General features: G+C 36.6%; 1 protein-coding gene across 1 annotated transcript in view; it reads left to right on the forward strand.

Moving 5' to 3' along the window:
• LOC144970454 (ubiquitin conjugation factor E4 B-like) overlaps window positions 1-12,872 on the forward strand; it is a 54,822-nt gene extending 41,950 nt beyond the window's left edge. The window contains exons 22-26 of the mRNA XM_078910118.1: window positions 771-905; window positions 3,139-3,330; window positions 4,763-4,937; window positions 12,082-12,228; window positions 12,625-12,872. Of these exons, the coding sequence (XP_078766244.1) occupies window positions 771-905; window positions 3,139-3,330; window positions 4,763-4,937; window positions 12,082-12,228; window positions 12,625-12,683 (708 nt within the window). The 3' untranslated portion in view covers window positions 12,684-12,872. The remainder of the gene's footprint in view (window positions 1-770; window positions 906-3,138; window positions 3,331-4,762; window positions 4,938-12,081; window positions 12,229-12,624) is intronic.
• The last annotated feature ends 12,636 nt before the right edge of the window (window positions 12,873-25,508 follow it).

Below are 25,508 nucleotides of genomic sequence, written 5' to 3' on the forward strand. Positions count from 1 at the left end.
GTTGTTGTTGTTGTTGTTGTAAATAGTAGTAGTAATAGTAGTAGTAGTTGTAGTAGTAGTGATTATAATTGGATGCTGCTGCTGCTGTTGTTGTTGTTTTTGTTGTTATAAATAGTAGTACTAGTTGTAGTAGTAGTGATTATAATGATAATGATGATGGATGGAAAAGAGTAAAAAAGAATCTTGAGCTTTTATACAGCGCAGTATCCACTAAACAAAGGGTTTACAGGGAAGGAGACTCAATGCTTATCATTTCGGACGAGACATGACATCTATTAGCCGATTACAAATATTATTCTGACAGTTACATCGCTGTTAACAGCCAGGCACTCGTTTTACACGTATGGTGAGATAATGTCAGTAAAGAGCCTTTTCCAAGGACTCAACCATGCCCACTTTCATTGGTAGATTAAAAAATTAATTTTTTTAGTGCCGAGCAGTACCGGTACTGAGTACCGGTAATACCGGTAACAGCTTACCGATAATTTATCGACACTAAGCAGCCCAGTCTCGATACTCCAACACTCCACTAATGTGCATATTATTGCAATGGAGAAATAAACAATATATGACATTAACATTGCCCTAGTATATATTTAGGCGAGATATAGGATGCAATCACTCTGAAACAAGAAGATCACTGACACAAGATTTCTATCTAGTCCTCTGGAAGAGTGGTTTTACACTTCCAATGAGATTGGAACTAGTTTTTTTTTGACATCACACTTTTGTCCCCACAGAAATAAATATATTTACAATTTGATTTACAGGAGCAGCAACAAGCAAAGAGTCGACAGCTGTCATCTGATGAACGTCAATGTCGTAATTACCTTACCCTGGCCACGGAGACTGTGGAAATGTTTCACTACCTCACCACCAAAATCAGGGAACCCTTCCTAGTGCCAGTAAGATGTTTGTATTTTTTTTTAAATCAAAAAAAATCTGGTATTCATAGACTTGTCAATGGGGGAAAATGAAAAAAAAACAATTGTAGTGACTGTAATGAACTTAATAAGTTAACAATGTTACCAATTTTCCGTACATTTACAGAATTCAGTATGTTATAAACCCTCAATATATTTTCCAGTCACCTGTTAAACAGGGAAAAAAATAACTCAGAAAGGGGTTGATCTATGTGTTTGCCTAAAGTTCAGTAAATTTTTGCAGTTTGAATTGGCAACCCTGAGTTAACTAACAATTCTCCATCATTAAGATTAAATAACGCTTCAAAATCTTAATTATTTGTGCTCTAGAATCAAATTTTCCTTTTCAACAAAGTTGATAGCATCAAAGATGTTTATGTAGTACTGCAGTTCAGTGGGAGACATTGTTCGCAATGATAATTTATGTAAAATGATTATGCAGGGAACGGTGGATTTCAAAAGAAGGAATGGACGAGAGACGAAAATTGGGGTGAATAAGATGAAATAATGGGCATGAGAAGTGGTTAAGTTTCTTGAAAAGGCACGATACTGAAAGATTAGGCACATTGTGGTGAAGTCTACATACACCCTGCATCTTCCACCAAAGGTCAACTGCTGGTCATTGGAGTAACTTGCTAACTGATACAGCAGAAGCAAGTCTTGAAGAGTACTGAACGTAATGCTAATGTTGCTGCTTGATGCTAGAGGACTCTTCTCTTGAGCCTATGTGGTCTAGCGGTATGACACTCGCTTTCGGATCGGAAGGTCCTGGGTTCGAGCTGCGCTCGGCGCAAAGTTGAGTCCTTGGAAAAGGCTCTTTACTCACATTCTCTCACCATACTCAGGTGTAAAATGAGTACCTGGCCGCGGGTGGTTGGATGGAGCATCACCCTTGAATCATATACCTATGATGTTCGCATGGGTGTACGATCCGATAGTGATGTCGTTTCTTCTTCTCTTTACTAGCCTATCCCGCTTCTTTGGTTTGTGATTGTATTTTTGACAGGGGATATTTTTTTTCCTGTAAATCCTCTGCCTGTTTGTTCTTGGTTATTTATAATTTAGCTTATGATATCTTTAGGTTATGATTTTGATTGACATTTGTACTATTTTTGTTAGATTGCTTGTTTTTTTGTTTCAGCGGTCTCTCATATAACCTCAATTGTGTTGGAAGAGACCTAAAGCAACAAACAAAAAAAAAAAAAAAATAGAGTACCTGGCCATTAACAGCGTTGTCTTTGTCGGAAAAAATTGTAATATTGCCTAACAGACGTCATGTCTTGTTCTACACGATATATGTTGCTGTTGGTCAGAACACTTTTGTAAAGCGCTTTGATCATGTTTAGTGGATATTGCGCTTTATAAACACTCAATTTTTAAAAAAATAATTTTTTTTTTAGAAAACTGGGTGGGGTCTTGACCTCCCATGGTGGGCATTAGGTCACCTGATGTGTCTTCTATTCCCCCTGCCCTATATCTTCTGTTTTCTGAGTTGATTTCTATGTCTTGGAATGGCATTACGTGGTTTTGTCCTGGCCATTGCTAGGGTCCTTGACTGAGAGGGAAAGAGTCATATGTATGGTGTTAGTTTTGAGAGATGATATATTTTTCGCTTGTAAGTATTCTCTCTGTTATATAATGATAGATGTATTTTTTTTGTTTTGAACATATCTTGTAAACATTTGAGTGTATTTGTCTTGGTGGGAGTAATCCTATGCTTTTGTCTGGATGAGACTTTTAAGTGATCTCAAACTAAGTGCAGTGCAACCCCTGGATACGGCATTGCACGGGATCGAAAAATTATGTCGTTATCCAGGGGTGTCGTTATTTCGGGGCTTTCAAGATGGCGGGAAAATAAGTGTAGTAAACATGTTTTCTGATAGGTCGGTAACAAAGCAATCTCATTGGGAGGGGGGGAAAGGTGTTTAGAGTACGAGATGATGATATTTGGGTATTAATCATCGGCATCAACTGCCGATTATTGTTATAACGATGTCGCTAAACATGGGTTTATTAAAATGTATGTCGTTATTTTGGGTTTTTTATTACAATTAACTTATAGCAAAAAATTTGGGACCAGAGGTCAATGTCGCTATCCAGGGGTTGTTATTCAGGGGTGTCGTTATCCAGAGGTTGCTTTGTACATTAATGGTATGCTTTTGGAACCTACATCTAATTTCCAATTGATGGCATTTTTTTTTTTTTTCATCTACAGGAACTAGCAGATCGCCTGACGGCCATGTTGAATTTCAATCTCCAGCAGCTTTGTGGTCCCAAATGTAAGAATCTGAAAGTGAAGAACTCAGAGAAGTATGGATGGGAGCCCAAAAAACTCCTTAATGCCTTGACAGACATCTACCTCCATCTGGACTGTGAGAAATTTGCCAAGTCTATTGCAAATGATGAGGTAAAATTTATTCATTTTCATGTCCAACCTATTTTGCTTTATATAGTAAAGTGATATGACTTTTGATCTGTAGGTCCAAAGTTCAAGTCCAAAAACTCCCCCCAAATAACACAAAATTTATTTCTCGAAAAAGGCTCTTGAAGTCAAAGCTTAAATGTAGGTTACGAAATACATTGATATTTGAAATATGAAATATTCCACTGAGTATATACTTGAGCATTTTTGTATTTCGCAATAGCCACTAAATATTCTCAAAGCTCTTGACGTAGAGTCCCTGCCAACAGCAACACTTAACATGTAGGATGAGACATGACTTCTGTTAGGCGATATTCCAGTTTGTTTTTTTTCTTACGGAGACAAATCTGTTAATGGCCAGGTATTCATTTTTCACCTGAGTATTGTGAGAGAATGTGAGTTAAGAGCCCTTTCCAAGGACTCAACTATGCACTGCTCAGAGCGTGACTCGAACCCTGGACCTTCCAGTCTGAAGGCGTGTCATATCACAAGACCACATAGCCATACTAAAAAAAATATGAATACATTTTTAAAAAATATAACAGTACAAGAGTGCTCAATTGTCGTCTATAAGCTAAATTATATGGTGAGTTACAGTTTTTTTTGCCAATGTCAGAGAGTTATAAATGTCATTTTATCCAAGCTCACATAGTAGAATACCAGGTAAATACAAGGCTTGAATCAAATGAAAAAGTGTCTGCAATGTATTTCATCTTTACAGATAAGTTATTGAACGTGGTTCGTGATATAATGTTTGTCATCAATAATTTTAAATTCATATGTGACATGTCTGATGTCGTTTAGCAATTTTCTTCAGGTAGGACAGGTGGTTTTTAAATGCGGATGTAACCTTTTATTACTGGCTTTAGTCCGGGTTTGGGTGATTCATAGTTGAAAAATAAATAAATAAATAAAATCCCCTTTATTCATCCCCAAGTTGAAAATTTGTCTTTCGGGTCTATTCCAATGGAAGACTGGAATAACCCAGGTGTCAGCTGCAGTACAGTGCTGCAAAGTGAGCCAGGGTGAGGCGACTTGCTCAGGACCACACGATGAGGCGGGTAGTCTAACTTGGCTCCTTTTAGGTACGAAGCAAAGACTGTACTGCTGAGCCACGCTGCCTCCCGATATATGGAAAAGGCTCTTTTCCCACCATACTTGGATGAAAAATGAGTTTTGGCCTTTGACGAAAAGAAATCATGACAGCGTATATGTCTTATCATGCATGTTAAGCTTTGGATCTTTTTTAAAAACGCTTTGAACACATTTCATAAATGTTGTGCTGTTTAAAAACTCATTATTTTATTTTCTGTCTATGATCAAAGATCTAATACAGTGTTGATAAGCAATCAACTATGTCCTCCAAGATCCAGTACAGTGTTAATAATCAGTTTAATATGCCTGTTATATCATTCAGAGGTCTTATCGTAAAGAACTGTTTGACAACGCAGTGGAGTGCATGGTTAAGGCATGCATCAAGACAGAGGAAGAGGTGAACACTTTTCGGCGTTTGCAGGATCAGGTGGAGGAATACGTGGTAGAGAAGAACCAGTCAGAGATGGATTATGGAGATATACCAGACGAATTCAAAGGTAAGGGACATAACTTACATCTCAAGCTTGATAAATTGTTATGGTCTCATTGCTGTGGATGCTACAACAGCAATTATTTTTCTTTTTAAACTTGTTTTATGGCCTATATAATTCAACATTGCGGATGATTTTCCTGGGATCCATGGAATTTTGCGATTTTGGAGTCAGAGGAGGAATTTCCTCCTTTAAAACAGAAAATACATCTTCCCCAATCAAATGTACTAACAGTTAGAGATTTGATGTGTGGTAGAACACTTACTTATCCAAACCAGCGACCACCTGAGCTCTAGCCCTATGTGGTGGAACAAATTGATGCCATTTCACATTCTCCACAAGCTAGCTAGATTATCAATGATAGTTAATCATTTCAATTCCTCTACAACTGGGGGTTAATGCAGTAAAAATGGCGATCATTCAAAATTTTCCTCCTTTTTCACTTTTTGTCACCATCAACTCTGATTTATTTAAATTGTGCATGCCTATGCCGGGGTAATACTTTATGTACACAGCCGTTTACTGCTTTCACTTTAGTTCGACAGGTAAATTTTGCCGGACGCTAGTTCATAACAGATGGCGAGTCACAGCCTGTGCCGAAAGGGAGACTGAGCAATTTTTCCTATTTTGATGATTTTTTTCTCAAGTTCAAAGTGGCGTAGTAAATATGCTATTAGATGTTGCAATAAGATATTTTAGAGTCATAACTAGTGATCTACATACTTTTATTTGATATAATTTTAGTAGATCATTTGGGATTAGATTTTATAGGAAATAACCATAAAAATGGGTCAGAAATTTTAATTACTTCAAACGATATAATCAAAAATTACTTAGTTATCTGAGTTTATACAAATAAATGAGAAATACTGCAATAATCATCAATATTCACAGAGTAGAAATATATAATCAAAGTCGTTTTGTAATGAAGCATTGTTGAGATATCCGCTCACCTGTGCAGCAATATCATTTTTGACAGCAATAAAAAAAATGCGTAATCACCGAATTGTAGGGGTTAGTTGATCAAATGATCAAAACGAACTGGTTTTAGTAATGGCAATTGACAATTCTTATGAAAAGATATGTTATATACATTCCTTTGACGTTTGTATAGATCTAAACTATATAATAATAATAATAATAATAATAATAATAATAATAATAATAATAATAATAATAATAATAATGACGATAATAACTACAATGATAATAATAATAATAATAATAATAATAATAATAATAATAATAATAATAATAATAATAATAATAATAATGATAATGATGATGATGATAATGATCATTTTCATGAAAATAATATAGTGGCTATCATCTAAATGCCTGCTAATTTTGTTAAAACGCAATAATTTCTCTTTAAAATATCGTTCTAAATGCCCGCTTAAAAAAATTTGGAATTCGCCTTTATATGTCCACTCTGACAGATAAGAAATTTAAAAAAAAAGAAAGAAAGAAAGAATAAAGAATTTTACTGAATCATTTGCGGCCAAAGAATTGACTCATCACCAGTTTCCGAGAGTTTTATTTAACTTCCCAACGCCCCAAATTACTATCAATTCATTCAATGTAATTTACTCCTCCCCACTCCACGCTCTCCGTTAATTTCCTTTCATGTCCCTCAAACTGCTTTCTTGTCATGGAGCGTCCAATCAGCTTTTTACAATTGCCCATTTCCAATTGGCTGCTGAATAAGGACAATTCTAATTTCAATTATCCACCACTCGGTCATCAGCAAAGTCAAGGAGGCTCCTCCTACTCAAATCACACATACCCACGAATATGATAGGCCTTGTAGATCAGTCACTGGTCTTTGATGTTACACAACCACCCGCCAGCTTTGATCACATCGCTTTTGATGATGTCACTCAATATCTATCTTCTTCTCTCAACCCCGTTGACTGTACCACGAGTCAACATAAAAGAATATCGCGGTGAGGTGCGAATCGTGAAGATGAAATGTCGTAGCTGTGTTAAAGTTATAGGTTCAAAGTTCAATTGTCAGAGAGAACTGATGAGAGATTAAACTGAGGTGGTAAAATGAAAATTGTTTCGTAGTAAAACGTTGCATAAATTAGTTTTATATACACCAACACACACACACACACACACACACACACACACACACACACACACACACACACACTTACACTCTTTCTCTCTCTCTCTCTCTCTCTCTCTCTCTCTCTCTCTCTCTCTCTCTCTCCTCTCTCTCTCTCTCTCTCTCTCTCTGTCTCTCTCTCTCCAGTGCTGCGACAAAAAAAAAAAAAAAAAAAAAAAGGACGCCAACCAGATAGCTAATACTATTTAAAATGGAAATTTGTTGAAAATGGTCTGCTTATTGAACAACCGAAGCATCATGGATAACAGAAATGATCATTGTGAATCAGTTGAAACATGTGATATCAATGTAATACTAATACTAGTAATAATCATATAATATCAGTATATTTATCTTACTCTTGATCACCACTGTAATAATAATAATAATAATAATAATAATAATAATAATAATAATAATAATAATAATATTAATAATAATGATAATAGTAAAAAATAAATAATATCCATTTTTTTACAATAAAAAATCGTGATAAACGCATTGAAAAAGATGGGAGGGGGGGGGGGGGGGAATTATTAATCAGATAATCAAAATGAACTGTTATTTTAAAATAAATTGACAATCATAGGTAAAGATAAGTTATAAGTATTCCTTTGAACTTTGTATAGACGTCTAGATCTTAACACATTTTTATACTTTTTATTAACATACGTAAAACCTCACGATTATTGTAAGGAACAGCTGATTGTTACATTTCACAGAAACAGCATCTAATTAACCAACGTTCCTTTTTTCTTTTTTTCACCGTGGAACTTCACTTCCTAATTCTGGAGCAGTTTGCATGAAATGTTTTTTAACCACATATCTCATTTGAGCCCTTTCACAGCTTATTCGGCAGAGTCCATTTGCCATTTGCATTGAGACAATGCTTGTTTCCAGTATGACCATTCATCTGATTAAAGAAAAAAAATCATTAGTTATTATTGATATTGATGATGATGATGATGATGATGATGATGATGATGATGATGATGATGATGATGATGATGATGATGATGATAATATTTTTAATTATAAGAGTTATAATAATATTATTGATTGTTAGTAATAATACGATAGTGATCGCCTAGATGGCTGCTAATAATAATAACGTAATATTTTTCCTTTAAAATAGTTCTAAATGCCCGTTATTCAAAATGGAAGCCGCCTATATACCCACTCTGAAATATTTTTAGCAAAAATAAGATAGAGAAAGAAGTTTACTGTAGCATTTGCGGCCAAAAAAAAATTGATTTATCACCGGTCTGCGAGAGTCTTATTTGACACCTAGACAACGCCCCAAATTACGTTCAATTCATTTCAAATTTACTCCATCTCTCCAGCAAATTCATCCCATGACCTCCAAACTGATTTCTATCCATGAAGCGCTAATCAGATGTTTACAATTACCCATTTCCAATTGGCTGCTGAAAAAGGACATTTATAATTTCAATCGTCCACCAGTCGGTCATCGGCAAAGTCAAATAAGCCCCTCCGACTCAAATCACATATCCCCTCGAAACATCGGCCTTGTAGCGCAGTCCACCGGGCTTTTGATGTTACACAATCATCCACCACCTTTGATCACATCGCTTTTGATGTCATAATAATATATCTAACCTCTTTTCCCACGCCGCCCGTTGACTGTACCAACGGGCGATGTAGAATATCGAGGGAAGGTGCGAATCGTGAAGACGGAATGGCAAATCGGTGTGAAAGTTATAGGTTCAAAGTTCAATTTTCACATAGAAATCATGAGAACTTGACTGAACAAGCAATAAAAATTGTTCCGTGCTAAAAATGTGCGTACATGAGTTTTTATATATATATATATATAATATATAACACACACACACACACACACGCTCCCTCCCTCCCTCTCTCTCTCTCCTCTCTCTCTCTCTCTCTCTCTCTCTCTCTCTCTCTCTCCTCTCTCTCTCTCTCTCTCTCTCTCTCTCTGAGTGTGTGTGTACTACTACTACTACTACTACTACTACTACTACTACTACTACTACTACTACTATTGTGCGCTATGTGGTCTAGTGGTATGACACTCGCTTTCGGATCCGGAAGGTCCTGGTTCGAGCCTCGCTCGGCGCTTAGTTGAGTCCTTGGAGAAGGCTCTTTACTCACATTCTCTCACCGTACTCAGGTGTAAAATGAGTACCCGCCGTTAACAGCGTTGTCTCTGTCCCAAAAATTTGTAATATCGCCTGACAGGCGTCATGTCTCGTCCTACATGTTATGTGTTGCTATTGATCAGGGACCCCTTGTAAAGCGCTTTGAGCACGTTTAGTGGATATTGCTCTATATAAAAGCTCAAGTTTTTTACTGCTACTACTACTACTACTACTACTACTACTACTACTACTACTACTACTACTACTACTACTACTACCACTACTACTAATATTAACTGCGCTATCATCATCATCATCATCATCATCATTATCATCATCATCATCATCGCCGTAAAACAACAACAACAATAACGTTATCTTCACAATTGGACTCATGTTCTTATGTCTCAGGAGTTTTTCTGAATACGGGACTATTTTGTTAGCCAACAAAGAATTAGACAAGATGTGTTTACACATTCATTGTGCAGAAACCGGTCATTACAAATCAGTGAAATAAATGCTATATTAAAAGTAGATTATTACTCTTATATTTACTACCCTGTCTTAGGGTAACAAAACTCAGATAACATCAATGTGAATTTTTTAAACAATGAAAAATATTTTTCAGGTTAACTTTAAATAGAAAAATATACATTTTTCAAGAGAGAATAAAGTATACTCACCATTTCTTGATATCAATGAAAATAATTTCGTCTTGAAGATGAAAATGTGGCCGTTATATCCATATAAAATAGAAAAATATAGAAGAAATGTATGGTCAGCAATTGCAGTGTAAAAATGAACGATTTTACGAAATCTGTCCTATAGCCTGACTGACAATGAAATCCAAGCGGTGCATTCTACCTGCAGGGATAAATATAGGCCAGTTTTCACGTTCTGGACATCAGTGGTCTCCCCGTCATCGACGGTGGGTCGTTCCCATTGGGGGTGAAACGGTAGTAAACTAAAGTGAAAGATTTCTAGTGTAATAAACGGCCGTGTGTATGGATATAACAGGACTCGGCTTTAGCAGACCTGCCGTTCATACCGATTAATCAGTATCATCCCGATTTTTACGGGCAAAAATTCTGATATACCGATATACAGATTTTACAACTTGCCATACTGATCTTTAAGAGGGGGAGCGACATTAAAAATGATGAATTTTGACCCAGTTTTGCTAAAATTAGATTTTGATGGGATGTTCTCATGTAACCATTTGTCTGCATGAAAAATTGCATGAGAACTTCATTTTCATTTTTTTTAGACTTAAAATAACGTATTTTGTGAACCATAGTATGGTTAAATCCTGCCCATTTTTAGTTTCAGTGGACTGATTTCATGAAAGAATATCAAATAGTCTTTATAACTAAGTAAAGGCAAAAACATATCAATGAAAAGTAAAATTTTTCCTCTATCTTCAACAACCAATCACTTTGTTCTTAATTATGTCATGTGGTCACAATCCAATCAGAGAGCGAGAGGAGAGTTTTTCCCTAAACTCGTTTATTTTTACTTTTAAATGCGTTTTTCTCAAAACTGCAATTTTCGTCACTAAAAACCTCCTCCCTCAGTTTTCAACCAATCTTCTTCAAACTTTCTACAAATGAGTGTCATACAAATACGCAGGTCCTCTAGGAGCCGGACTTTTGAAAAATAATAAATTTATGAGTAATTTGAAATTATGTAACTTTTTTCAAGGGGAATAATCGAGTAATAACTTTGAACTTAATTTGTAAAGTTACTAATTTAAAAATTTAAAATCGGGCTTCTAGAGCCTCTTTATTTTCCTTTTTTCTACCTCTGCCCAAAAGATTAGGGCAATCGGTTGATAAACAAAAAAGACTTAGACTTTTAAATATTTGTTGTTTATTTTCAAATATGGCGTCGTTTCCATAGCAACGGGCAACTTTTTTAGAAAAAAAATTATATGCAATCATCCTTCCCAAACATATACATAATGACTGTGCATAGAAGTTTAGGATATTTCATCAAATAAAAAAATGACCCTTTAGTGTCGATCACCCCCTTAAAAGAGATGTTAAATAATATATTTTTAAAAATTTTAAATATTAAAAAACAAAGCCAGAGAATGACCCGGATCACGAAGACCTTTGTTTTGAACCCGAACCTCATTCTTGACCCAACCTTTGACCTTTAACCTGTGCCTCCTTATTCCATGAGATCTTGTATCTCGAGACAAAGACAATTAATCCCTCTCTGTCTTATCAATACACATAAATAAAGACACAAATCGCGGTTTTTTTCCACAGGGTGTCCAGCAAGGTCCTTCATCTCTCTTTATTTTGCTACAACTACTACTACTACTACTACTACTACTACTACTACTACTACTCTTCCTCCTCACTATCCTCCTTCTCCTCCTCCTCCTCCTCCTCCTACTACTACTATTACTACTACAACTACTACTACTAGTACTAGTACTACTACTACTACTGCTACTACTACTACTACTACTACTACTACTACAACTACTACTACTACTACTATTACTACTACTATTACTACTACTACTACTACTACTACTACTACTACTACTACTACTACTACTACTACTACTACTACTACTACTACTACTACAACTACTGCTAGTACTCATACTACTACTACAACTACTACAACTACTACTACTACTACTACTACTACTACTACTACTACTACTACTACTACTACTACTACTACTACTACTACTATTACAACTACTACTACTAGTACTAGTACTACTACTACTACAACTACTACTACTAGTACTACTTCTACTTCTACTACGACTAGTACAACTACGACTACTACTACAACTACTACTTCTAGTACTACTACTACTACTACTATTACTATTAGTATTACTACTATTACTACTAGTACATGTGACTCTTTCTCGTTTTGTCCATTGCAGACCCCTTGATGGACACCCTGATGGAAGACCCGGTTCTGCTTCCAGGAGGGACCATCATGGACCGTGCCATCATCCTACGCCATCTACTCAACTCCCAGACAGACCCTTTCAACAGGCAGCCATTGAGTGAGGAGGAACTTGTGCCAGGTAGCTTTATCTCTCTCTTCTTCTTATCCCTCCTCATCTCCCTTTCAACATCCAAAATTACATATTATTGTTTGCTCGTTTTATTATCCTTATGATTATTTTTACTGTTAAATGTTATTATTGTTGTTTCAACATACTATTATTGTTGTTGTTATTATTATTATTATTATTATTATTATTATTATTATTATTATTATTATTATTATTATTATTATTATTATATTATTATTATTATTATTAGCCTGCTTTTATCCCAGTCTCTATAGAGTGACACGGACATAGTAGAACTACGTGTGATTATTTTGACTTTTATTGATTTTCAACTTTGTTTATATGATTTGTAATAAACTCTTTTTAAAAAATCATAATATTTCTTTTTGAATATTTTTCTTTCAGCTACTGATGTGAAAGACAAAATCGAAGCTTGGTTGGCAGAGAAACGAAAGTCCAAATAATTCAATACTCCCTATTCAAGTCATCAGTGATAACAAAAAAAAGAACAAAACTAAGAAAAATAGCAATGACAGTGACTACAACAAGATTAACAATACAACAATGACAATCACAACTACTGTAACAATGATATAACAATTACATTTACAATGAAAGCCTCATCCCACCCCTGAATTTAAAAAAAATAAAAAGAATGATGAGGCCCAAAAAATAAAATAAAGATCAATGCTGTATTTACAGCATGCTTGAATGAAAGTAAAATCCACAGTTCTTTCATAGTTTTTCTGTATAGTTGAAATGTGCAAGTTTTTTTTTTTAGATTATTTTTAAAAAATCTTAACATAAAGCTTTATTCAGATAAGGACTAATGGAACCAGACAGGCAACAAAATGCTTAACTCCCAAAATCATGCAGTTAAATAACCCACATCACAATATCCGGTTACACTTTTTACACAACTGTTCTGCCCTAACCAACAAAAGGACAGTATCTCTCAAAAAATCATAAAATCACTTTTTTTACTAAATCGAATCTCTGGGACATAGGAAAGCTTACAAAGTTGTCAGAATGATCATAACTCAAATATTTTTGAAATTAGAGGCAATTAAAAATTTGCTTGAAACAGTATCCTATTTCAACCCCATCGTTAACCAACAAAAGGACAGTATCTCCGACGGCCGTAGTCCGCCCCGTAAATATTGACGGTGTCCGTGAGCATGCGGTGGCGTCAACGAGTGGCGTGACGAAGATGCCGCCGTATGGCGAGCAATACCATGCGAAACTGTTGGTGACGATTTGATTGGTTGACGCATAAGTCGCCAACGCCAATGACGTCATCCGTAACATGACATAATAGAAGAGCACTGTAACTTTCTATCGCGTTGTTGTTTACATGAGAGAGAGAGAAGAGAGAGAGAGAGAGAGAGAGAGAGAGAGAGAGAGAGAGAGAGAGAGAGAGACTGGAATACAGAGAGAGAGAAACACAGAGAGAGAGAGAGAAACACACACACACACACACACACACAGAGAGAGAGAGAGAGAGAGTCAGTAACAAACAGAGAGAGAGAGAGAAATGGATGCAGAGAGATATATTTTTAAAAATAAATAAATAATAAGAGAGAGAGAGAAGAGAGAGAGAGGGAGCGAGAGAGAGAGAGAGAAAGAGAGAGAGAGAGAGAGAGAGAGAGAGAGAGAGAGAGCGTTTTAACGTGAATTCATTGGGAATGGGAGGGAGGGTGGGGTCTTTTGAGACAATAAACAATGTGAGTGAACCATTGTCTACTATATAAGAAGTCACTGGAGTGAACCCAAAGAAAAAGGGGAGGAGAGTTTAATAGCTGACAATTGACCACAAGGGGTTGTGATAACGAGTGGCAGGTCCTAAATAACTCGACGTTGCAGCTCAAACAAGAAGATTCAATTATATGATTTCATGTAAGTCATTACAAATTCAGCCCAACCCGCTCCTTTTCAAGCTGTCATCTGACTCAAAATGGAAACAATGTAACACATGATTTGACCAGTCCCATTTTTAAAATTGCAATCTCATTGGTCAATATGTTTCCCATCATTGATTGACTTTGACTTCTTTTGAAACGAAGGGCTTTCTAATACTATCCCTACCTATTCTTTGCTCCACCCCCTCCCTCCTTTTCCCCGTTTGTTTATCTACCTGTCTCGCTCGCTCTCTTTGTCTCCCTCGTGTTTCTTTCACACATACAACCACACACATAAACACACACACACACAGCACAACACGCACACACATTTTATATCTTTATTATATTTAGCTCCCGCCCTCTACAATGCACAGCTCTCTCTCTCCTCTCTCTCTCTCTCTCTCTCTCTCTCTCTCCTCTCTCTCTCCTCTCTCTCTCTCTCTCTCTCTCTCTCTCACCTCTCTCTCTCTCTCTCTCTCTCTTTCTTTCTTCCCCCCCCCCCCCCCCCCCCCACCCCCCCCCCCCCGTTCGGGCGGAGGGTCACATAATTAATAATAATAATAATAATAATAATAATAATAATAATAATAATAATAATAATAATAATAATAATAATAATAATAATAATAATAAATAAATAAATTACCGTGTAAAATGTCAAAAATTAACTCCCTTAGTCTAACCGCATACTCTATATAGAATCGAACGAATGACCTTCACATCCGACAGCAGTAGTGACATACCACAACGCGGATGTTTGACCCAGCGACATCTAAGTTTGACCTCTCCGTTGGATGTTAAAAGTGGAAATTCCTGCTTTTAACAACTGTTTGGATTGCAGTTCTTATATCTTTGACTAAATTATGCGCCCGTGATTAAAGACTAAATTGCTGCAGACACTGAGTTCAAAATCAATCTAATCTATGACAAAAGTTGTAAATATTCACGTATTACTTTCCACCAGATCAACATATCAAGCTAGCTATTTAGTGGCTGATTGGTGGGCAGAGGGGCTTTATAAACAAGTAATAAAAAATGAGAAAAAAAACAGAAAGCAAAACCATTACAAAACTTTATACAGCTGGCAATAAAAAACTGATCCCTTTGCTTGTTGGTCGGATGCTCAACCAAACGTCTAACTTAAGTATACTTATTTTTCATTCATTTCAACTAATTAGTGTGTGTGTGTGTGTGTGTGTGTGTGCGTTTGTGTGTGTGTATGGGTGTCGGTGTGACTGTCTGTCCAGGCGTTTTTTGTTTAGTTGTTTTTTGGGTTTTTTTTGTGTTTTTCTTTTTCATCGTCTTCATATCTCTCATTTTCCACACATCCTTCTATTTTTTGTCCAAACTTTTGGAGAAGGTAGTACTGACACAATTATCTCATCTTCAGAACAACAGTTGAGTCAGCCTACAAACAGCAACACAGTACTGAAACGGCGCTTCTTAAAATCTTTTGTTATATAATGCGGATGCTAACAATATCAATTTATTATGCCTTTAAGATCTTTCAGATGCCTTTGACACAATTAACCATTACATTTTGTTAAGAAGACTAGAAAATAAGTTCAGCGTAAAAGGAATTGCCCTTAAATGGATTACACCATATTTACAGGATCGATGGCAGACTGTCGTGGTGAATGGTATTCAGTCAGAACAAGTTTTACTAAACTTTGGAGTGCGTTCTTGGCCCTGTCCTTTTTTTTTTCTGTATAAGCACCCCCTTTCTTTTGTGATATCCAGATTCAATCTGAGTTATCATTTTAATGTTGGTGATACGCAAATTTATGATTCAGTACCCCTAAGTAATTTACAATTCTTAATACAACGAATTTCGAGCTGTTTTATGAGATTAAATCTTGAATGTACCATAACAAGTTAAAATTAAATGATAGTAAATGATAGTAAAACTGAGATTTTAATGTGTGGAAGGCAAATAATTCACCTATTACTCTCGGAAATAGCACAACAGAATTTTCAAATAAATCAAAAAACCTTAGCGTCATCATTGATAAACATATTTCCATAACAAGCTGCTACGTGAATAACACCATACAATCTATGTACATAGAAATGAATAAAATAAGCAAAATTCGTAATTTAATGTAGCAGAACTTTTAATTAATTCCCTTGTTTTATCTAAATTGTACTATTGTAACTCCCTGTGGGCGAAATTAGCTAAAGACAAAATATTTTTTTGTTCATCTTATTAGCTCATAATTTGGGCACCTTTTTAAATTTAGTAAGAATGATGTCGCCTATTTCATTCAGTATAAATGTACCAACAGATTTCGTTCCATTTCATGCTTTTCGTTTCCTATGACAATGAAGATATTGATTTTAAAACAAAAAGGTATGTGTGTTGTACGTGTTGGGGGCGGGGAAGGGGGACATTCCCTATTTTCCAGCTATTCTTAGGTTTAATTCACTATCACTCACTCACCCCAATATCGTTGTACAATGACAAAACCCTGATACACAATTAAAGTCTAATTTACAACATAGCCAAAATCATCAATAAGCGTAAATTAAAGCTATTATGCTTAATAAAAATAGACTCATCTTGAAAAAGGAGTCAGGGTCTAAAAGATTGAGGAATAGTCTAATGTAGTAATATATATCAGAGGCACGCCTACAAACTTGACGGAGATAATTTATTCATTCCCCTCACGCCAGGTCAACCACACTTAGCCTTGCCTCTCACTCGTCCGTGATGGCGAGTGCTCGCCATCGCTGACGTAAAACGTTTGTCGATCGAGTTATTCGTATTTTGCTATATTCTTAACTGAGATACTGTTCTTTTGGTGAATACGGACGAGGCATTTTGCGTTGCGGTTAACCAGGGTGAACAGTATGTGAGACGGTCGTATAAGATACTGTCCTTTTGTTGGTTACAGGTAGAGTTATTTGCTTGGCTTTAACCAAGAAAGAACAGTATCTCAAAATATTACGCAACATATTACGTCAATGAAATCGCCGACTAACAGAAAAACGCAATTTGTCATTAGCTATCATTTAATGTTAGAAGACTTCCACTATGTAATAAAATTAAAGAGTTATGAATGAAAAAACTAAATGTGTCGATTGCGGCAAAACTGGTTGGATCTGGGTCAGCCCAGATACTGTCCTTTTGTTGGTTAGGGCAGTGTTAATGAAATGATCTCTCAAATGTGACCTGCTGTCTCGAAATGGTAATTTACCGGGATGATCTCGGTATTGAAAATTGAATTTATTAACAAAAACATGAAACTTGGGTTTAATTTCGATTCGTTATGTTGGAAAGTGAATATAATATATAATATATATATATAACTCAAAAATGAATATTTCCTATCAATTTAATTCTAAAGACGCTTTTCCAATTCATCTCGACATAATACCATTTTGAGACGAGGGATCACAAATGTCCCATAGTCAGCGATGCCAAAACTGGTCTGGAGCAAAAAATTCCAGGTTACGGGCAACTTCTGTCAAATTCAGGTGAGGTTAAATTGTTCCAAGGATACCCCCCCCCCCCCCCCCCTCTCCTTCCAGTCACTACTACTACAACGACCATCATCACATCATCACTAACACTACTTATACAACCACCACCACCAGCACATCATCTTTATTACCACTACTACTACAACCACCACCACCACATCATCGCCACTACCACTACTACTACAACCACCACCGTCACTACCACTACTTCTACAACCACAACCACCACATCATCATCATTACATTAGGTTTTGGAGCTTTACTTCATTTGAAATAAGGAAACTTTGGGGTTGTATTTGGCAATATGTTTATATATCATAATATAGTTCTAATCAGTTATCTATTTAGATCTAGAACAATATTTAAACACAATACCAAATACCATCCCAATTCCCTTTTTTTGTGTGTGGAAATTCCTCTTTCTGGATTTATATTCCTTCGAGTGGTGTCTGAAATTCCCGTTAGCAAAATTGAAAGTTGGCGTCTCTGCATAGTCATTACAAAATGGAAGCAAAAAGTGTGGGGATCAGGCACTGGTGTAAGCTGAAATTATGAGTAGATGTGTATGAAACAGTCTCAGACAAAGCACATAACTTGAAAAAAACCCCCAACGAAACAGACAACAAAATTCATCCCTCAAAAATCGCTCTTCTTCAGGAAGGTTAGATTTTTTGAGTTGAATTTTGTACTTTTTCAACTGCTTTGTATGGCACAGTTTTATATTATACACACCTTCTCAGATTTTTACTATATACATGCACCACACAGAATGTATTAAATGTTTTTTAGATATACACATTACAGTAGACAAAACATTATGAAGTATCAAACTTGACCACGTCAAGTGTGTTCAATAAAGGTCTAAACATGAAAACACAATGCATCAAATTGTATCAAAACACATCTCATATCTTGTTGACATGTTTTGCTGTGTAATAGCTCACAAATCCCCTCCTCCACTGTAAAATATTTCTAATGTAATATAAGAATATTTATACACGTGTTTGTGTCACCTTATGGCAGTTTTTTGTGTCTTCAATGGATACAATCATTATTTATATTTTATAAGCATTTTGTTTATATATGCCCCGAAGTCTCTCTATTTCTGTGTCATTTATTGAATCTTGATGGAAAAAGAAAATTTTTCAACGACTGAAAAATTAGTGAAACATGGAATAAGATAAAAAAGTTAGCAAGTTAGAGAGGGATAGAAACAGTTTGTCTGTAGTCTATACCCTGACCCAGGGTGAAAAAGGCAATGATGATGATGATGATAGACTTCCTGTTTAGATTTTTATTTTGAAGTTTTGAGTTAAAACTTTAAAATTTTGCTGCTTGAAGCTTGAGGTAGTTTAAAAAAAAGAAAAGACAACAATTAAGTTGAATTTAAGCTTCGATTTGATTTGTCTACATTAGTTTCTCTCAATTAAATTGGAGCTTCAATTCAACTCTTCATTTTAATTTAATTTTTTTTGGGGGGGGGGGGGGGGGGGGGTCGTGATTTGAAAGGGAAAGTCATTGGTTCACGCATTTATCGTAGTTTGTTGAATAACAGGGTTTTCTAATAATAACAATAACATAGTTCACATAGTTCACATTCATGTTGTAAATATATCATTGCTTCATGATACTGGGGATGATGATGGTGTGTTGTCGTGCCCTATTATTTTGAATGGTGAATCTCCTTTTTTTTTATCCCTCCATGAGTTGCTGATGTATGTAATTTCTTCCATGATGAGAGATAAAGATAAGAGAGATTAAAAATTTCACAGGTAATCAACTTATACTACTTCCACTAAGGTTTAATTGTCAACTTTTGTATTTGTCTTAGAAAAGAATTAAGTCTGTTTTAGTTCGACTCGGCATTATTAATAGAATTAAGTCTGTTTTTGTTTGAGTGGGCATTGTTATAACATGGAATGGAAACGAAAAGAAAACAGACATAGAGTTGGAATATAAGTTTCAATAGATAGGGAGCAAAAGTGTGATATCAAAAAACTGGTAAAACCACTATTCGTGAGGACTGGATACATACCTTGTGTAAATGATCTTCTAGTTTCAAAGTGATGGCATCTTATTTTCTATTCTAAATATATGCTTGTCGTCATTAAAGATCATCCATCCCATCCTCGCTCTTTTTACGTCACGTAATCCTAGGAATCTGCCTACACATCCTGCTACTGAAATAGTTCTACCACCTTGTGATTCCATATGTAACCTATTCATTATTAGTCTTGTATGGTTACATACACACTTCCAAGGATCTTGGAACTGAAAGAGAAGAAAGTATTGGGGTTTTTGACCTCCCATAGTGGGCAGGGAGATACTTAATGTGTCTTCTTTTCCCCATATCTGTTTTCCAACTTGCTTTCTGTCTTTGTCTTGGAATGAAATTACTTGGTTTTGTCCTGGCCTTGGCCAGATGTCCTAGCTGAGAGGGAAACAGTCAAATATTTAGATAGTTTTTGGAGGTGATTTTTTTCCCTTGTAAATCATCTCTGTTATGCACTGACTGTAATATGTTTTGTTTACATGATATATATGTTTTGTAAACATTTGAGTGTGTTCCTCTTAGTAACCGGATGCATGGACAGATTATTAGGATGACGGGACGTAAAAGAGCAAGGATGGATGGCCTTTAATGATTACAAGCCTTTATGTGGGCTAGAAAATGAGATGCCATCACTCTGAAACCAAAAGTTCTATTACACATTGTATGTATCCAGTCCTCCGGAAGAGTGGTTTTACACTTCCAATGAGAGTGGAACCATTTTTTTCCATCACACTTTGGTTCCCTATTCTGGTGAGTAATTTTAAAAGTGAATAGTTTTGCATCGCACTAATCGAGTTCATTAAGATGAAGAAAGATTTTGGGTCTGGTCACAACTCGGATTGAATGGAGAGATGATAGTGATGATTGGATATAGAAGGAATGAAATTTACGTCACTCGGCTTTTTGTTATTGCTTTACTTTTAGCCAGCCAGGGCCAAAATCTTTTATCATCTTCTTACTGAGCTGGATGAGTCCAATGCATAATGATTCATTTTTTCCCTTCTATATCAGGCTGGTGGATGTGAGTATTTTAGCTAAGCGCAAAGTACTAAAACTAATAGTGTGTGTGTGTGTGTGTGTGTGTGTGTGCGTGCGTGTGCGTACGTGTGTGTGTGCGCGTGCGCGTGCGTACGTGTGTGTGTGCGCGTGCGTACGTGTGTGTGTGCATGCGTGTGTGTGTGCATGCGTGTGTGTGTGTGTGTTTGTGCGTGCATGCGTCAGTGTGTAGGGGTAGGAGTAGGATGGATATGATGGTGGGGTATGGTATGATGATGTATGTTACTATGTATGTATTTATAGACATGGGCCCTGAAAACAGGACATTGTTTATTTAAACCTTTAATTGCATTTTAAAAATTGTCATGTGCTTTTTGATTTGGTATTATTGACTTGTTTTTATTTGACATTAAAATTAAAATCCTCCAAGAATCCAAATTGTTTGCCTGGCCATCCTTATATGTTAACCGTCTTTGTGCGGCTATGTGGTCTCGTGGTTTGACACTCGCTTTCGGATCAGACGGTCCTGGGTTTGAGCCTCGCTCAACGCATAGTTAGTCCTTGGAATTGGAAAAGGCTCTTCATTCACATTCTGTCACTGTACTCAGGTGTAAAATGAGTACCTGGCCATTAACAACGTTGTCTTGGTCCGGAAAAATTGTAATATCGCCTTACAGGCGTCAAGTAACGTCCTACATGTTGTGTTGCTGTTGGCCAGGGACCCCTTGTAAAGAGCATGTTTAGTGGATATTGGGCTATAGAAAAGCTCGTTAAAACTCTCTACATTCTACATCTGCCTTTATTCAGCCTTGCTATCTCTCTTCTCTCCTCTTATATTATTTGTCCTTTCCATATGGTCATCGTTTCATTGTTCGGAATTGAGACCATTTGATTTTACCCGGGTCCTTCCTGGAGTCGTTTGCTGAGAGGGAAACAGATGTTTCGTTTGTTTTTGTTTTGTTGTCTTTATTTTTGTGTGAGAGATTTTTTTCTTCTTCTGCATCTTTCTTCTTCATTCCCACTCATATTGTCTTAAAACTCAAGCTTTTATATAGTGCAGTATCCACTAAACTTACTTGAAGCACTTAACAAGGGGTTCTTATCAACAGTGACAACTAACTTGTAGACGAGACATGATATGGCGATATTACATTTTTTTTCTCCAACGAAGACAAGGCTGTTTATCGCCATGGGCATGTTCTCATTTTACACATGAGTACAGGGAAAGAATGTGAGTAAAGAGCCTTTTCCAAGGACGCATCTATGCGCCGCTCAGAGCAGGATTTGAACCCAGGACATTCCGGTCCGAATGCGAGTGTCATATCATTAGACCACATAGCGGCATGTTTGAATGTCTAGATGGTGAAGGAACTTGCTGTTGTCTTCCTCAGGTCTGTCAGGGACCCATACAGTTTAGTCTGCAAAGGTATGGTACCAAGCCAAAAATCTCTTGCTTTTGCACACTTCTGGACAGATCTGGAGAATATGGTGGGCGTCTTCTTCTCCTTCACTATAATCACAAATGCCCGTTTCTCCTATTTTGAAAATCTGGTGCATGTGGTGTTTCTGGCGACTGTGTCCTGATAACAGTTTTAAAAAATAGGTTCTTGTGGTTTCGATAGCTTAGTCGTAGAATTCTCAACTCTAAACGGTATGAACCCTACGCGAGTCTGGCGCCTAAAGCCGTCAGTGTATCTGGGTGGGGTTCCTGACCTGCCATAAGTGGGCAGGGAAGTACTTACTGTATCTTCTATCCCCCCAATTTGCTTTCTGTCTTTGTCTTGGAATGAGATTAATAATTAATAATAATAATAATAATAATAATAATAATAATAATAATAATAATAATAATAATAATAATAATCTTTATTGTCCAAATAAAAGATTACTTGGTTTTGTCCTGGCCCTGACCGGATACCCTTGCTGAGAGGGAAACAGTCAAATGTATAGTTAGTTTTGGTAGAGGATATTTTTTCATTGTAAATCATCTCTCTGTTATGTAACGTTTTTTAAAAACATAATATGATTCGTAAACATTTGAGTGTATTCCTCTTTGTGGGATCTTGTGCTGGTGTCTGGGTGAGACGTTAGGTGATCACAAAGGAAGTACACTGATAGTGTGCTCCTGGAATCTACATCTGTTTCCTCTTAGTTTTATGTGTTGGTCCGTTATAAGTCCGGATGGCAATGTTGTGAACTTCTTAGCCAAGCGCATTGTAACCTTAAACGTTTATAGTCTGGTTAATACAGTTTAGTGAAAATTACTCATAAACGCGGATGGGGAAAAAAGCAATAACAAAGACCCGAGTGACGTCTTCATTCTATTTATAGATTTAACTCCAACCTCCTCCCCCCTCCCACCCGCACACATACACAAAACCTCCACGCCCCCCCCCCCCCCCCCCCACACACACACTTCCAACACACATTCTCCATACGAATTGAACTACAGTTCGGGTAATAAAAATTAAGTCACTCAATCCTAGAGATTTTTGCTACTTTTCAAAACAGGAAAAAAAATGTATTAAAATGAGCATGTACATAAATGCGTTTTATTCAACTATTATTAACATGAAAAAATTAAAATCATGAGCTTTGATAGTAAGCCTATAATACTCTTCAACAGTCGTAACGTGACTTCCTTCCTAATGACGCATGGTAACTTAGCAACACTGGCTCTAAACTATCGGAACAATGGCGGACGCCCGTATGAAATATTTCTCCGGCGAGCATAAAAGCGTATCCAGAGGGAAAAAACCCCATAAATTTGATCACAATAATAAATTATAAGGCAAAGACCGATCAGAATGTAGCGTACACTATTTATTGGTTTTGTCTATCTTCCCCCCCCCCCCCCCAACTCTCTCCTCCTCTGTCTTGAATATGTGAATGACTGGGTTTTTATTGCTTTATTATGAATAATTAATGGATAATTAATAACATGTCTAGAAACCAGAGAAGTCTACCGTAACACTTATAACGGGAAGTCATAGTTCTCAACGTTACTTGGCGTGTGACTTTTACTATTAGAGCGTGACGGTTCATTCCATCAAATCGAGCTCTGTGCCAGAAACTGAAAGTCAATAACGGCGCTTCTCAGAACTAAGCTTTTGATTTCTACCAATTCTCCCTATCTACCTATCTGCAGTCTATGTTTGTCAATGTGATATCTATTTACTCTCTCTCTCTCTCTCTCTCTCTCTCTCTCTCTCTCTCTCTCTCTCTCTCTCTCTCTCTGTGTGTCTCTCATTTGACTGTGAGAACGATATACAGGGGACTCCGGATAAGACGATGTCCAGGGAACCGAGAAAAAAAATCGACTTATCCGAAAATCAACTTAACCGGAGTGTAACCAAATGAGCACAAACGCATGTGAACAAAGCAAACCAATCTAGAATAAGTATGTCCCTTCATACCGCGCGGTCTCTGTAGTGGTCATCAAAGGCTCCTACCCCCAATAGCCCCATAGAGGAATCAGAATACATAAAAATCGGAATTTGAGATAAAAAAGCGGAATCAACTTACTGTTATTGACTATGACAATGCCATGCTTTGCAACAGAGAATGTAATAGACAATCCAAAAGTACTCAAATGATTTAAAATATAAAATGTGTAAAAATGTACAGATTGTGTAAAGACTAAGAATGGGGTCAAATAATAATAGAGAACACACAGGTCCTGGCCGTCTGAGAGCAAAGCATTGAATGAATGGATTTAACCTTGTCAGGATCCTCCCCCCCCCCACACACACACCTAAACAAACGCGCGTCCGGTACACACACACACACACACACACACATACTTACACAGGGCTAAAATTAAATAGGGAAAGAAGCTGACCGTACTCAATAATATTATTACCGATCGAAGTCAACATATAATATTACCAAGGTCATTGACCTCGCAAATTAGAGTCACCATAATAATAATAAACTTCGGTCAACCCCCCATCCCAAACATATAATATTATCCGACATCAGCAGCACACACTTTGAAGGGACTAATCAGACACACAAAATGTGTGTTGATTGACCATAGGAGATGCTGACGAAATAAGCCATAGCTCACTTTTTTTCACTAGAGATTTTTAAAAAAATTTTCCTCGATTGGAAAGGTGAAAAGCGGAATTTTTGCCTTGAATGTGGAATGTATACCAATTAAGTGAAATTATTCCGCGAAACGCGGAAGGGTAGGAGCCTCTAGGTCAAGGTCATGCTTCTTGTAAATCGTCGAGACAGAAATAGCCGGTATGCCAATTTCCTATGCGATGATTTTCTGTCGCATGCCAAACGTTCCAAATGCATCGAATCTTCCTTTTCCGCGATAGGTTTGCCATTGTAGTTGTAGACTTGAATTCTTGATAAAATTGATACTAATTAAGAGGGCCATTACATAGGATGGCCTGGGATTAGAACCAAAAAAAAAATCTTGAAGTTGCGACAATGTAAAATTTGAGATGGAGAAATTAAAGTTATTCAATACTGCTTATGTACATTGAACACGAACGTCAGGCAAAGCACCTACATCACATCGATGTGCGCCAATCGTTCGCGGATATTCTTAACCACTGAAAATTCTTACTGGTAGCTTTTTTAACCAATGGAAATACTTGTTTATTTGTGATTTTATTGTAGTCATGAGTGATAAGAACATCGACTTAAGCGACATTGGCCTATGCGGAGTTTTTTTTTTTAAACTGTTATATAGGAAGAAGGGGGAGGAACCAAGAAAAAAAATCGACTTGGGTAAAAATCGACTTAGGCAACGTCGACGTATCCAGAGTGCACTGTAAGGGGAAAGGAATGGAGGGAGATTGTGTGTGTGTGTGTGTGTGTGTGAGAGAGAGAGAGATAGA

Source organism: Berghia stephanieae, chromosome 4 (assembly GCF_034508935.2).
Source record: "Berghia stephanieae isolate SIO BIC M18660-M18661 chromosome 4, UCSD_Bste_1.3, whole genome shotgun sequence".
NCBI lineage: Eukaryota > Metazoa > Mollusca > Gastropoda > Nudibranchia > Aeolidiidae > Berghia > Berghia stephanieae.